Raw genomic sequence first — 15128 nt, forward strand, 5'->3', positions numbered from 1 at the left:
ACAACTAAAGTATTTCAAGTAGGGGTTTAAAAAATAACAAGGGTTACGCCATCAGGTGTTGCATTTGAAGGTTTGAATACACATATGGTCATCAAATATCAACACCTCGACTTCACAAATATTTCACATTGTAGAAATTCCAAATAAGGTTAAGACAATTGACAGAGTAAATACTCAGACTTAGACAAGGCACTTTTTTTGTTCCTAGGTACTTTGGTACATAAGATGCCGCCATGTATGGCAAAATTATATACTTTTCACTGTACTCCTGTACTTAAGTGAGTACATGTGACAATAAAGTCTGAAAACTAATAAAAGTCTGAAAGTCTAAAATCTTCTTCAACACCCTTCCCCCAAGATTACTCTCATCTTCTGTCCAAAAGATAGTAATGCTTGCAAGGTAGTTTTGTGGATCAGTGATTGCCAATAGTAAAGTATGTTTCTGTCTCTAGCTAATGTTCACAGTGAATCACTGGTTAATATCTATAAATTTGGTTGACTAAACTAAAAACCTTTCATTCTTGGGTAGTCAGCATTTATTACCCAGACCCGGTTGTTCCAAATTTGTTGCAACTAAGTTGCTTGCTGGGCCATTTCCAGCGGACTCTTAAGAGTTTAAAATATTTGTGTGGGATTGATGTCATGTCTTGGCCAGATCAGGTAATGATAAGCATGGGAAGAAGACAGGAAAGTAGAGTTGAGACCACAACTCTTTCAGCTAGGATTTATCGAATAGTTAAACAGGCTCAAGAGGCCAAATAGCATATCTCCAAGTTCTATGTTGTATAATGGCAGGTTTCCTTACCATTAGGATGACAGCAGTGCGCCAGTTGGATTGTTATGTCAATCTGACAGCTTCCTTGTTGCTTTAACTGATAACCAAAACTCCTCTCAGTTTTGGACGCACCAAGACATGTAAAAGGCCAACACTCACACTAGATGGTAGTCAAGGTACTACATTTGAACTTTCCTGGGCTGCTGGTGTCCACGTTCCATGAATGAATAAAAAAAAGTCAGGGTTCAAGTATAATGATTTTTAAATGATATACTCTGGAAAATAAACAGCGTGAAGCGATGAAATGATCAGGTTCTGAAATGTTGCCCTGTTTGGACTATAGCCTGCCAGCACTGTCTAAGCAAGACACCCGTGGGTGACAATTAGCTGTAGAATCCCACTAAGAAATGGCCAATGCCTCTTGATTAGAAAAGGAAGAACAAAAGATATTTCTCAGATTCTGTTATCAGACTTTGTAGGGACAGGGCATCTTGGTGTGTGCTCCATGAATGGGGATTTGATTCTCTCACTCCTTAGCTCAAAAAATGCTTCCATTGTCAAATGGTGGAAATGCAAGTTGATAAGTTTATGTCAAGGTCAACAGGACCTTGGTAAATGACAGGACTAAAAGTTTGCTTCCTTAATAAATGAGATGCAAAGACAGAGGAGGAAACAGGATAGTGGAGAATAGGGTGAACTGAGCAGCAAATTAGGTACAGAAAGAGAAGTAATGAGAGAGAAAGGATTATTTGATTAAGAGAGCATCAAAAATTAAAAGATAAAGAATCGTAGAAATGACATAGATAGAAGGGAGCCATTTGGACCATCCTGTCCATGCCAACTTAAAGACACTCAGGATATAAACATACAGACATCACTCAAATTTCATGATTAAAACGTCCTTGTGTTTTTATACCCTAAAGTTCCATGGTAATTTTAATTTGTTTTAAAAGTGTAAATGCAGCAACTTCATGAAAATCACACAGAGGTTAAAAGCAAGCTGTCGTAGCAGAAAAGCGGAATAAATTATCTAGCCACTTTTGAGACTTTGTACTTCTGGGATATTTCTTATGCATCCCAATCACTGATTTGTTTTAAAAATAACCACCCAATGATAGCACATACACTGAAGAGCATAATAAGTAGTAGTAGTAGAAGTGAGTTATTTGGCCCTTTGAGTTTGTACCACCATTCAATGAGTTCATGGTTGAGGAGATAACTCCTTACTTCTACATTCTTGCCTTTTTCCCATGAACAGTAATTCCCAATTAAAAACTCACCTATCTTAGCCATGAATACACTTAAAACACACAGCTTCCACAGCCCTCCATACAGAAGAATTCCATCAATTCCTCCTTATTTCTGTCCTTACCGGGCAACCTGTTACTCTGAGATTGTGTCTCTGGTTCTAGATTTTCCCAAAAGGGGAAACAACCTTCCATATCTACCCTGATAAGATATTAAGAATCTAAATCGATACTCACATCGCAATGCTCCCACTGACAGGTGAAGGTCTCTGCAATCTCTGGAATCAAGTTCTGGTTCTGGTTGTCCAGAGAACACACAGGAAGATCTGGACGTAGGCGCTGCAGCTCCAAGCCAAAATATTTCAGCTTAGCATGATAGCTGTGGAAGTTTACGTGCACCACCAGTTCATTGGGGCCTTCTACAGCCAGGAAGCCACAGCCCCGCCAAAGGCACTGGTACTCATCTGAAAGGAGAATGTAAGAGCAAAGGATTCATTATTTGACATAATCGTCTTTTATTATTAGATTAGATTACTTACAGTGTGGAATCAGGCCCTTTGGCCCAACACGTCCACCCCGACTCGCCGAAGCGTAACCCACCCAGACCCATTCCTCTACATTTACCCCTTCACCTAACACTACGGGCAATTTGCATGGCCAATTCACCTAACCTGTACGTTTTTGGATTGTGGGAGGAAACCGGAGCACCTGGAGGAAACCCACGCAGACACGGGAAGAACACGCAAACTCCACACAGAGAGTCACCTGAGGCGGGAATTGAACCTGGGTCTCTGGCGCTGTGAGGCAGCAGTGCTAACCACTGTGCCACCATGCCGCAAATAATGAGTGTTTGGTTTTGGTGTCCTTATCCTTGGTGCTCTTCTAACTATAGGAACTGCACTGCTGCTTAGGGACCCTCCCATAAGTTCACTTGGAGAAGACTGAATGCACCACTGGAACTCTCACAATGCTTCAGACAAATTACTGTGTACACTCGATTAATAATCAATCTCACGTAAAAGTCGACCCCCCAGTTCTAGCCAAATAACCTGGAATTTTCCATATATCTCATATTAAAGTTGACTCTAGTTCTGCACAGATAACAGATCAGCGTTAATGAGTCAGTGTGCCAGCCATCACGGCCCACTCCAGCTTTCCCGTCTGCCGGTTGTTCCGCTCTGCTCCCTCTCTTTCCAGTTCACTGGCTGTTGTGTTCCACTCCTGTTTTCAGAATTACCATAATTCGTTTTGTTTTCTTCATTTGTTCAGAGATAAATTGGGATTCTGCTAATGATATGGTAAGAATTTTGATGGGCATGAATTTCAGCCCCTCAAAAGTCACATCCATGTAATAGTTGACCACAAATATTTAACATTAAAACTCAAGCAAAGAAATTTGACTATTACTCAAGTATATACAGTAATTTTTGAATTACAAAATGACTGCTTCTCTTCAAATAAGAATCATCAGTTTGGATATTTAAGACTTTCTCCATGCACATCTTTACATAGCTTCACCTGTATCTGGTACTGTTTCACCAAAATAAAGACTTAAGGAGTTAACCAGACAACTATCACTACGAAGGTCTTCCCTCCAATGTCTCTTCTCCGCAATTCACGAAACTCTGACTCACACATCTTGCGAACAAAAGGTTAGTTATTGGCATTTTGCTATTTTGAATCAAAAATCTTAACCCATGCACATCCCAGCTTCAAAAACATTCTACAGCAAGCGTAATTGGATTGGAACTCTTAACAAGGAACTTGGAATCCAAGTGGAAAGATGTTGTGAAACTTGAAAGGGTTCAGAAAAGATTTACAAGGACGTTGCCAGGGTTGGAGGGTTTGAGCTATATAGGGAGAGGCTGAACAGGCTGGGGCTGTTTTCCCTGGAGCGTTGGAGGCTGAGGGGTGACCTTATAGAGGTTTACAAAATTATGAGGGGCATGGATAGGATAAATAGACAAAGTCTTTTCCCTGAGGTGGGGGTGTCCAGAACTAGAGGGCATAGGTTTACGGTGAGAGGGGAAAGATATAAAAAAGACCGAAGGGGCAACTTTTTCACACAGAGGGTGTTATGTGTATGGAATGAGCTGCCAGAGGAAGTGGTGGATGCTGGTACAATTGCAACATTTAAGAGGCATTTGGATGGGTAGATGAATAGGAAGGGTTTGGAGGGATATAGGCAGGGTGCTGGCAGGTGGGACTAGATTGGGTTGGGATATCTGGTCGGCATGGACGGGTGGGACCGAAGGGTCTGTTTCCATGCTGTACATCTCTATGACTCTATGGTCTACTAGTGGCTGAGAAACACCAAGATTGAAGTAGGAAGTAGCAGAGAGGGGAATTTCCTGTCACATTGTCAATAAACGAGCAAATTTTGAGAATGCTTCCGTATAGCATTAAAACATAGACATTTAAGTGTAACTGAAATTGGGGAACGGTACACAGTAAATATGCACATTCATGATTTTAGTAAATATTCTGATGCTCTTCAGTGGAAAGGTTCACATATAAAGAAACTCTAAATAAATCTAGTCCCACTTGCCAGCATTTGGCCCATATCCCTCTAAACCCTTCTTATTCATACACCCATCCAGATGCCTTTTAAATGTTGTAATTGTATCAACCTCCACCACTTCCTTTGGCAGCTCATTCCATACACACACTACCCTCTATATGAAAACGTTGCCCCTTACGACTCTTAAATCTTTCCCCTCTCACTTAAACCTATGTTGTATAATTTTGGGCTCCCCTCACCCTGGGGAAAATACCTTGTCTATTTACCCTTTGCATGCCCCTCATCATTTCATAAACCTCAATAAGGGATGACCACACCCCTCAGCTTCCGACACTCCAGGGAAAATAGCCCCAATCTATTCAGCCTCTCCCCAAAGCTCAAACCCTTCAACCCTGCCAACATCCTTACACATCTTTCCTGAAACATTTCAAGTTTCACAATATCCTTCTAATAGGAAGGAGACCAGAATTGCATGCAATATTCCAAAAATGGCCTAACCAATGTCCTGTACAACCCAACTCCTATACTCAATGCACTGACCAATAAAGGCAAGCTTACCAATGCCTTCTTCACTATTCTATCTACCTGCAACTCCACTTTCAAGAAACTATGAACCTGCACTCCAACGTCTCTTTGTTCAGCAACACTCCCCAGGACTTTACCATTCAGTGTATAAGTCCTGCCTTAATTTGCCTTTCCAAAGGGCAACACCTTGCATTTATCTAAATTAAACTCCATCTGCCATTCCTCAGTCCATTGGCCCATCTGATCAAGATCCCATTGTAATCTGAGGTAACCTTCTTCGCTGTCCACTACACCTCCAATTTTGGTGTCATCTGCAAATTTACCAACCATTCTTCCAACGTTCACATCCAAATAATTTATATAAATGACGAAAGGTAGTGAACCCAGCACCAAACCTTGAGGCACACTGCTGTTTACAGGCCTCCGGTTTGAAAAGCAACCCTCCACCACCATCCTCTGTCTTCTACCTTCGAGCCAGTTCTGTATCCAAATAGCTAGTTCTCCCTCTATACTAAGTGAGATATCAGAGGACACCAGTGCCCCTGGAACCACATAGAAACAGGAATCAGAAAAGGATGTGAGGGGCAAAGATTAAAACAAAAGAGACAATTGGGACTAGACTCAAGAGTGATCTCAACGGATATTTACCTAAATCTCCGAAGCTGTCATACTCATTGACATACTCTTTCAAGTGCACAGCTATGTGGTCGCAGAACTCCTCCATCGTCTTCCCAACAAAGGCACAACCATCCCATTCACAGGACAGTACCAGTTCCAAGTACTTGATGCTTTTTCCAGGGGCCATGTTCCAACCAGATCATTCCACTCAGGACGTTCTTCTCACCAAATACTACAGATGATGACAAAACAAAGATTTTCTGATATCATTTCTTTTCCCAAATAAAAGAAAACAAAACAAGCTCAGAATTGGTTCTCATCATCCCCACTGCTGTGACAGAAGATCCAAAATTATACTTGCTCCTTTAGACTGAATAGTGCCTTACAGTGGCAGCTTAAATCAAAACAGTAAACCACATTGTTCAAGGATACCAGGTCATTTGGGAATGTGCAAATTGGTTTTGTGCAAATTAGAATGAGCTTTTTAATAATATTAGGAAAGATTCAGTCTCAGCCAAATCAACTTCAAAAATTGGCAAAAAGAAACATGGAGAGGATTCACAACATTAATGGCACACCATTGTTGAGAATAAAAACTTACACAACATTCTACTTTTAGGACCAATTAGAGTCACAGAGATGTACAGCATGGAAACAGACCTTTTGGTCCAATTCATCCATGCCGGCTAGATATCCCAACCCAATCTAGTCCCACCTACCAGAAACTGGCCCATATCCCTCCAAACCCTTCCTATTCATATACCCTTCCAGATTCCTTTTAAATATTGCAATTGTATTAGCCTCCACCATTTCCTCTGGCAGCTCATTCCATACACATATTACCTTTGAGCGAAAAAGTTGCCCCTTAGGTCTCTTTTATATCTTTCCCCTCTCACCCTAAGCCTATGCCCTCTAGTTCTGGACTCCCTGACCCCAGGGAAAAGACTTTGTCTATTTAACCTATCCATGCTACTCATGATTTTATAAACCTCTGTAAGGTCACCCCTTAGCCTCTGACGCTCCAGGGAAAACAGCCCCAACCTATTCAACCTCTCCCTATAGCTCAAATCCTCCAACCCTGGCAACATCCTTGTTGAAATTCCAGAAAGCGTCACTGCAAGTAGGAATTTCAATATTTATCATGTTGATTCAATGTGCCTCATACAATAAATGTATTTTAACATAAAGTTTGTGAGAAGATTTGTAGCTCGGGTGCTCGTTGCTGTGGTTCTGTTCGCCGAGCTGGAAGTTTTTGTTGCAAACGTTTCGTCCCCTGTCTAGGTGACATCCTCAGTGCTTCGGAGCCTCCTGTGAAGCGCTTCTGTGGTGTTTCCTCCGGCATTTATAATGGCCTGTCCTTGCCGCTTCCAGTTGTCAGTTTCAGCTGTCCGCTGTAGTGGCCGGTATATTGGGTCCAGGTCTATGTGTTTGTTGATGGAGTTTGTGGATGAGTGCCATGCTTCTAGGAATTCCCTGGCTGTTCTTTGTTTGGCTTGCCCTATAATGGTAGTGTTGTCCCAGTCAAATTCATGTTGCTTGTCGTCTGCGTGTGTGGCTACTAGTGATAGCTGGTCATGTCGTTTCGTGGCTAGTTGATGTTCGTGGATGCGGATCGTTAGCTGTCTTCCTGTTTGTCCTATATAGTGTTTTGTGCAGTCCTTGCATGGGATTTTGTACACTACATTAGTTTTGCTCATGCTGGGTATCGGGTCCTTCGTTTTGGTGACAAAATCCCACAACAAGGCATCGAGATAGAAATTGTCCCGTTGGGCAGACGCAGCATGGGTTCATGAAGGGCAGATCATGCTTAACTAATCTACTGGAATTCTATGAAGACCTTACAAACACGGTGGAGAACAGGGACCCAGTAGAATTGGCGCACCTAGATTTCCAAAAGGTATTCGACAAGGTGCCGCACAAAAGGCTGCTGCATAAGATAAAGATACAAGGTGTTGCAGGCAATGTATTAGCAATGAATAGAGGATTGGTTAAACAACAGGAAGCAAAGAGTGAGAATAAATGAGTACTATTCTGGTTGGCAATCAGTGACTAGTGGTGTGCCTCAGGAATCAGTGTTGGGTAGCAGTTATTTACAATTTATATAGATGATTTGGAGTTGGAGACCACATGCAATATGTCAGTTTGCGGATGACACTAAGATGAGTGGTTGAACAAAATGTACAGAGGACTGTAAAGGCACATGAATCGTTTAAGTGACTGGGCAAAAGTCTGACAGATGGAGTATAATGTTCATAAATGTGAAGTCATGCATTTCAGTTGGAATAACAGTAAAAAGGATTATTACTTGAATAGTAAAAAATTGCAGCACTCTGCTATGCAGAGGGACCTGGGTGTCCTTGTGCATGAATCACAGAAAGTTGGTCTGCAGGTGCAACATGTAATTAAGAAGGCAAATGGAATTTTGTCCTTCATTGCTAAAGGGATCGAGTTTAAAAGCAGGGAGATTATGTTGCAGCTGTATAGGGTGCTAGTGAGGCCACACCTGGCATACTGCACGCAGTTTTAGTCTCCTTACTTGAGAAAGGACTTATTGGCACTAAGAGGGGTGCAAAGGAGGTCCACAAGGTTGATTCCAGAGTTGAGGGGGTTGGCTTATGAGGAATTTAGAAGAATGAAGAGAGATCTTATAGAAACATAAAATTATGAAGGGAGTAGATAAGACAGAAGTAGAAAGGATGTTTATACTGGCAGGTGAGACTAGGACAAAAAGGTATACCCTAAAAATTAGGGGGAACAGGTATAGGACTGAATTAAGAAGGAACTTCTTCATCCAGAGGGTTATGAATCTATGCAATTCCCTGCCCAGTGAAGCGGTTGAGGCTTCCTCAGTAAATGTTTTTAAAACGAAGATAGATAATGTTTTGAAAAGTGAAGGAATTAAGGGTTGTGGTGAGAGGGTGGATAAATGGAGCTGAGGCCACAAAAAGATCAGCTATGATTTTAGTGATTGGTGCAGCAGGCTTGAAGGGTCAGATGGCCTACTCCTGCTCCTAGTTCTTATGTTATGACTGGGTCACAGGTAGGAAAGGCAGTCCCCAAAGCCCAAAATATGCACACTGAAGGTTGTGACTCTGATCCAAGGTCATACTGCCAACCCCTTCTCTAACTTATTGAATTTTCCTTCTCCTAGTCACCTCAGCAGGAACCAAATTGCCCCAATGGGGCTGTTGGTAGATGACAGAAGCAACTGAACATGCAAAACTATGGCAGGACAAGGAAAAGGAGTGTAGGTTGAAAAGAAAATGTAACTTGTTGATGAGCAGAAACCTAAAGTTTCAAACAAATGATTTCCTGAAAATGCAATGTAATAAAGTCACCACTGTACCACAGGAACATAGGGCTGTTCTCATAAGAGAAGATTACTGGTAGCGAATTTAACTTAGGTGACGACACCCCAGGAGAGTGATGAGATTGAGAATGCAGGACCTTCAGACAGTACGGTATGGGGATCAATTTGCTCAGTTGGCTTTACAGCTGGTTTGCGATGCAAAGTGATACCAACAGTGCAAGTAGATAAACCAAAGATTAAATAACATTTGCATTTTATAAAAAGAGAGAAAACAGTAAAGAAATAATGATAAAATTTAAACATAACAATAATTAGACTATGGTGCGTTGTGAACATCACATCACAGCAAAGATGTTAAAACATTACATATTTAGAGAGAAAGTATTGTACATCATTACTAGTATATTACCAAAGCTGGAAAAGCATATTTATGAAGAGAAACAGATTTAAAATGAACTATGTCTAGTGAAATAATACTCTATTAGGAAATGCTAGAAATACCTAGTAGTAGGCCTGGCAGCATCTGAAGAGAGTTAATTTTTCATGTTGATAAAATTTTAATCAGAAAACCACTGAACTGGAAGTTAACTGTTTAGTAACATAGGAGGAAGCCATTCAGTCTGTTGAGCCTTTTATAGAGTCATGCAGCACAAGAGACTGACTCCTCAGTTCAACCAGTCCATGCCGGACACAATCCCAAACTAAACTAGTCCCACCTGCTTCCTTCTGGCCCATATTCCTCCAAACTTTTCCTATTCATGTATCTATCCAAACGTCTTTTAAATAATTGTACCCACATCCACCATTTTCTCAGGAAGTTCATTCCACATGTGAACCACTGTGTAAAATATTTGCCCCTCATATCTTTTTTAAAATCATTCTTCTCTCACCTTAAAAACGTGCCCCCAGTCTTGCAATCCCCCATCCTAAGGAAAAGACAACTAACATAAACTCTATCTGTACCTCTCATTACTTTATAAACTTCTATCAGATCACCTCTCAACCTCCTACCCTCCAGTGAAAACAGTTCCAGACTATCCAGTCTTTCTTTATAATTCAAACCTTCTATACCCAGCAACAGCCTGGTAAATCTCTTCTGAAACGTCTCCAGCTTGATAATATTCTTCCTATAACTGGGTGACCACACAAGATGTTCCAGAAGAGGCCTCATTAATATCCTATATAACCTCAACATGACTTCCCAACTCCTAGAGGGGAAAGTGAGGACTGCAGGTGCTGGAGATTAGAGTCGAGTGTGGTGCTAGAAAAGCATACCAGTTCAGGCAGCTTCTGAGGAGCAGGAGAATCGACGTTTCGGGCATGAGCCCTTCATCAGGAATGAGGCTTGTGGGTCGGGGGGCAGCTGAGGGATAAATGGTCTTGGGACTGGGATAAGGTGGGGGGAGAGGAAATGAGGAAACTGGTGAAATCCACATCGAGCCTGTGTGGATGCAGGGTCCCAAGGTGGAAGATGAGGCGTGCTTCCTCCAGGCGTTGGTTGGTTAGGATTTGGCGATGGAGGAGGCCCAGGACCTAAATGACCTTGGTGGAGTGGGAGGGAGAGTTAAAGTGTTCGGCCACGGGGCGGTGGGGTTGGTTGGTGTGGGTGTCCCAGAGATGTTCTCTGAAATAATCCGCAAATTGGCATCCTGTCTCTCCGATGTAGAGGAGACCACATCGGGTGCAACGGATATAGTAGATAATGTATGTGGTAGTACAAGTAAATTTCTGTCAGATGTGGAAAGATCCTTTGGGGCCTTGGACGGAGATGATAGGGGAGGTGTGGGCACAGGTTTTGCACTTCTTGCATTGGTAGGGGAAGGGGCCGGGAGTGGTGTGTGCTGGTGGGTGTGGGTCTGACAAGGGAGTCGCGGAGGCAATGGTCTCTCTGAAACAGAGAGGGGTGGGGAGGGAAATATATCCCCAGTGGTGGGGTCTGTTTGTAGTTGGCGGAAGTGGTGAAGGATGATGCAATGTATCCAGAGGTTGGTGAGGTGGAAAGTGAGGACCAAGGGGGTTCTGTCCTTGTTGCAATTCCCTCCCCTTCCTGGACCTCTCCATCTCTATCTTCAGCGACCGACTAACCACAGACATCTACTACAAACTCACTGACTCCCACCCTGCCTTCTACAAAAATGTCATCATTTCTTCCCAATTTCTCCACCTCTGCTGCATCTGCTCCCAGGACGACCAATTCCACCACAGAATATCCCAGATGGCCTCCTTCTTCAAAGTCCACAATTTCTCCTCCCATGTCGTTGATGATTCCCTGCAGCACATCTCCACCACTTCTTGCACCTCCGCTCTTGAACCCCACTCCAACAATCGCAACAAGAACAGATCCTTCCTGGTTCTCCCCTTCCAGCCCACCAACCTCCGGATATATTGCAACATCTTCCACCACTTCTGCCACCTACAAACAGACCCTGCCACTAGGGATACATTTCCCTCCCACCCCATCTGCATTTCGGAGAGACCATTCCCTCCGCAACTCCCTTGTCAGATCCGTGACACCCCTAACCAGACCACACCCCACTCCCGGCCCCTTCCCCTGCCTACGCAAGAAGTGTAAAACCTGTGCCCACACCACCCTCTTACCTTCTTCCACATCTAACAGAAATTTACCTGTATTTCAACATACATCATCTACTATATCTGTTGCACCCGATGTGGTTTCCTCTACATCGGGGAGACAGGACGCCAATTTGCAGATCGTTTCAGAGAACATCTCTGGGACACTTGCACCAACCAACCCTACCGCCTCATGGCCAAACACTTTAATTCTCCCTCCTACTCCACCAAGGACATGCAGGTCTTGGGCCTCTTCCTTCGCCAAACCCTAACCAACCAATGCCAGGAGGAAGAACGCCTCATCTTTTGCCCTGGGACCCTGCAACCACCCAGGCTCAATGTGGATTTCACCAGTTTCCTCATTTCCCCTCCCCCCACCTTATCCCAGTCCCAAACCTCCGACTCGGCACCACCCTCCTGACCTGTCCATCTTCCTTCCCGTCTATCTGCTCCACCTTTCTTTCTGACTATCATGTTCCCGCCCCATCTTCATCTACCTACCACAGTTTCAGCTACCTTCCCTCCATCTCCATCCCCCTCCTATTTATCTCTCAGCCTCCCCGGCCCACAAGCCTCATTCCTGATGAAGGGCTTATGGCTGAAACATTGATTCTCCTGCTCCTCGGTTGCTGCTTGACCTGCGGTACCTTCCCAACTCCTTTACTCAAAGGACTGAGCAATGAAGGCAAGCATGCCAAATGCCTTTTTAACCAACCTATCTACTTATGACATAAACTTTAAAGAATTCTGTACCTATACCCCTAGGTCCCTGTGTTCTATAACACCTACTCAATGCCCTACCACTAATGTGTAAACCCCACTCCTGTTTGTTGCACCAAAACGCAATACCTCACATTCACCCAGATTGAACACCATCTGCCATTTTTCAGCCATTAGATCGTTGCTGATCATCAACTTCAATGCTATTTTCCTACGCTATTCCCATCCCTTGGTGTCATTAATCTCTAGAATTGTTGTCTCTCTCTAGATGCTGCCAGTGCTGCTGACTTGATTTAATTTTAGTTGTTATTGAAAAGTGTGGTGCTTTAAAAGCAGAGCAGGTGAAGCAGCATCTGTGGAGCAGGAGAGCTGACATTTCAGGGTTTCAGAACATGTTTTTATACTTCTAATAATGACTGATGGCCTGCAAGAAACTATCATAGCTTTACTTAAATTATTTTTGTTAAATTATAATCTGTATGATCTTCTAGTCCTGACAAAATGTCAAACTGAAATATCTGGATTATTTCACTCTCCAGAGACTGCCCAACTTGTTGAACGTTTCCTGTATTTTATCAAATTTCTGAATTCAAACAAGAACACAATCCTAAAATCCAATTCTGATCCAAACTCTAAAATCTAACAGTGACCCCAATTCTGATTTTATGCTCAGTCGTATTCTCTGATCCTATCTCCCTCAGCCCTGACCCCAATAATGGCCTTTTATCATATCCTGAATTGGACCTTATCCAAAATCATATTACCTCTGATCCTATCCCCAAATCTGAGCTTTGACCATGGCTACTGATGCTAACCCCAATCCTGACATTGATCATATCACCAATCCTGAACAATTTATCCCGATCCAATCCCTGATCCTGACCCCTTACTTTGTCCCAAATCCTGATCCTTAATCCCCTGATCCTATTCCTAATGGTGACCCCGATCCTATTACTAACTGTGATGTATTCCCAATGGTGACCCTGGATCCTGATCCTAATCCCAGTGGTGACTTCTGATCCTATTACCAATCTTGATCCTATTCCCAATGGTAACCCCTGATTCTAGTCATAATCCTTTTCCTATTTCCAATGGTGACCCCTGATCTATTACCAATCCTGACCACTGATCCTATTCCCAATCTGGGTCCTATTCCCAATTCTGATCCTATTTTCAATGGTGACTCCTGATCCTATTCCCAATCCTGTGCCTATTTTCAATGGTGACTCTCTGATCCTATTCCCATTGATGACCATTGATCTAATTCCCAACAATGACTCCCTGATTCTATTACCAATCCCAGTCCGATTACCAATGGGGACTCCTGATCCTATTGCCATTGGTGACCTCTGATTCTATTCCCAATCCCAGTCCTATTCCCATTGGTGACCCCTGATCCTATTCCCAATGCCAGTCCTATTCCCATTTGTGACCTCTGATCCTATTCATAATCCCAGTCCTATTCCCAATGGTGACCTCTGATCCTGTTACCAATGGTGGCCTCTGATCCTTTTCCCAATGGTGACCTCTGATCCTATTCCTAACCCCAGTCCTATTCCCAATGGTGGTCTCTGATCCTATTAGCAATGGTGACCTCTGATCTTATTCCCAATGGTGACCCCTGATCCTAATCCCAATAGTGGCCCCTGAACCTAATCCCAATAGTGGCCTCTGATCCCAATCCCAATGGCAGCCCCTGATCCTAATCCCAATGGTGGCCTCTGATCCTAATCCCAATGTTGGTCTCTGATCCCAATCCCAATGTTGGTCTCTGATCCCAATCCCAATGGTGGCCTCTGATCCCAATCCCAATGGTGGCCCCTGATCCCAATGGTGGCCTCTGATCCCAATCCCAATGTTGGCCTATGATCCCAATCCCAATGGTGACCCCTGATCCCAATGGTGGCCTCTGATCCCAATCCCAATGTTGGCCTATGATCCCAATCCCAATGGTGACCTCTGATCCCAATCCCAATAGTGGCCTCTGATCCCAATCCCAATGGCAGCCCCTGATCCTAATCCCAATAGTGGCCTCTGATCCCAATCCCAATGGCAGCCCCTGATCCTAATCCCAATGGTGGCTGATCCTAATCCCAATGTTGGTCTCTGATCCCAATCCCAATGGTGGCCTCTGATCCCAATCCCAATGGTGGCCCCTGATCCCAATGGTGGCCTCTGATCCCAATCCCAATGTTGGCCTATGATCCCAATCCCAATGGTGACCCCTGATCCCAATGTTGGCCTATGATCCCAATCCCAATGTTGGCCTATGATCCCAATCCCAATGGTGACCTCTGATCCCAATCCCAATGGTGGCCCCTAATCCTATTCCCACTCCTGGTTCTGTTATCGATCCTGACCCTGACCCAGATCCTAAATTCAACCTTGCTTCCTAACGTTCGGCTCGAATGTGAACGATAAACGCCAGCCCGTGCAATGTGCCCTGTGTGGGGTGGCCCGGGTCTGTGCGGACACTCACCGCCGGCTCAGGATCAGGCCGCACTCCCCACGCGCTCACCTCACAGCCCGTTACTATGACAACCGGGGACGGACCGTGCCCCGCACACCCCAAATGACTCCGCGCCCGGGCGTGGACCTGCTCTCACCCAGCGCGCGCGCCCTGGCCGCACTCCTCCCGTGAACTGTGCACACGCACGCACACCCAACACAGCCCAGCCCAACCCCACGAGCCGCGCTCCCACTTCCCCGGCGTCTCCGTCTCGCGCCGCTCACCCTCGCATTTACCGCCTTCAATGACGTCCCGCCCCCACCCCACATCCATTGGTCCGGCTCCACCTGCCCTCCGTACCTTACGTACCCCTGATAGCTCAGCCAATAAGG

At 44.2% G+C, this 15128-nt stretch overlaps 1 protein-coding gene across 2 annotated transcripts in view; it reads right to left on the reverse strand.

The window, feature by feature from the left end:
• Positions 1 to 14840, reverse strand: part of zgc:112083 (uncharacterized protein LOC550461 homolog) — a 45156-nt gene extending 30316 nt beyond the window's left edge. For both annotated transcript variants that reach the window (XM_043701378.1, XM_043701377.1), the window contains exons 1-3: positions 14767 to 14840; positions 5717 to 5918; positions 2260 to 2486 (exon numbers count right to left, since the gene is read on the reverse strand). In XM_043701378.1, the coding sequence (XP_043557313.1) occupies positions 2260 to 2486; positions 5717 to 5873 (384 nt within the window). In that variant the 5' untranslated portion in view covers positions 5874 to 5918; positions 14767 to 14840. The remainder of the gene's footprint in view (positions 1 to 2259; positions 2487 to 5716; positions 5919 to 14766) is intronic.
• Positions 14841 to 15128: the final 288 nt, after the last annotated feature.

Source organism: Chiloscyllium plagiosum, chromosome 12 (assembly GCF_004010195.1).
Source record: "Chiloscyllium plagiosum isolate BGI_BamShark_2017 chromosome 12, ASM401019v2, whole genome shotgun sequence".
Taxonomy (NCBI): domain Eukaryota; kingdom Metazoa; phylum Chordata; class Chondrichthyes; order Orectolobiformes; family Hemiscylliidae; genus Chiloscyllium; species Chiloscyllium plagiosum.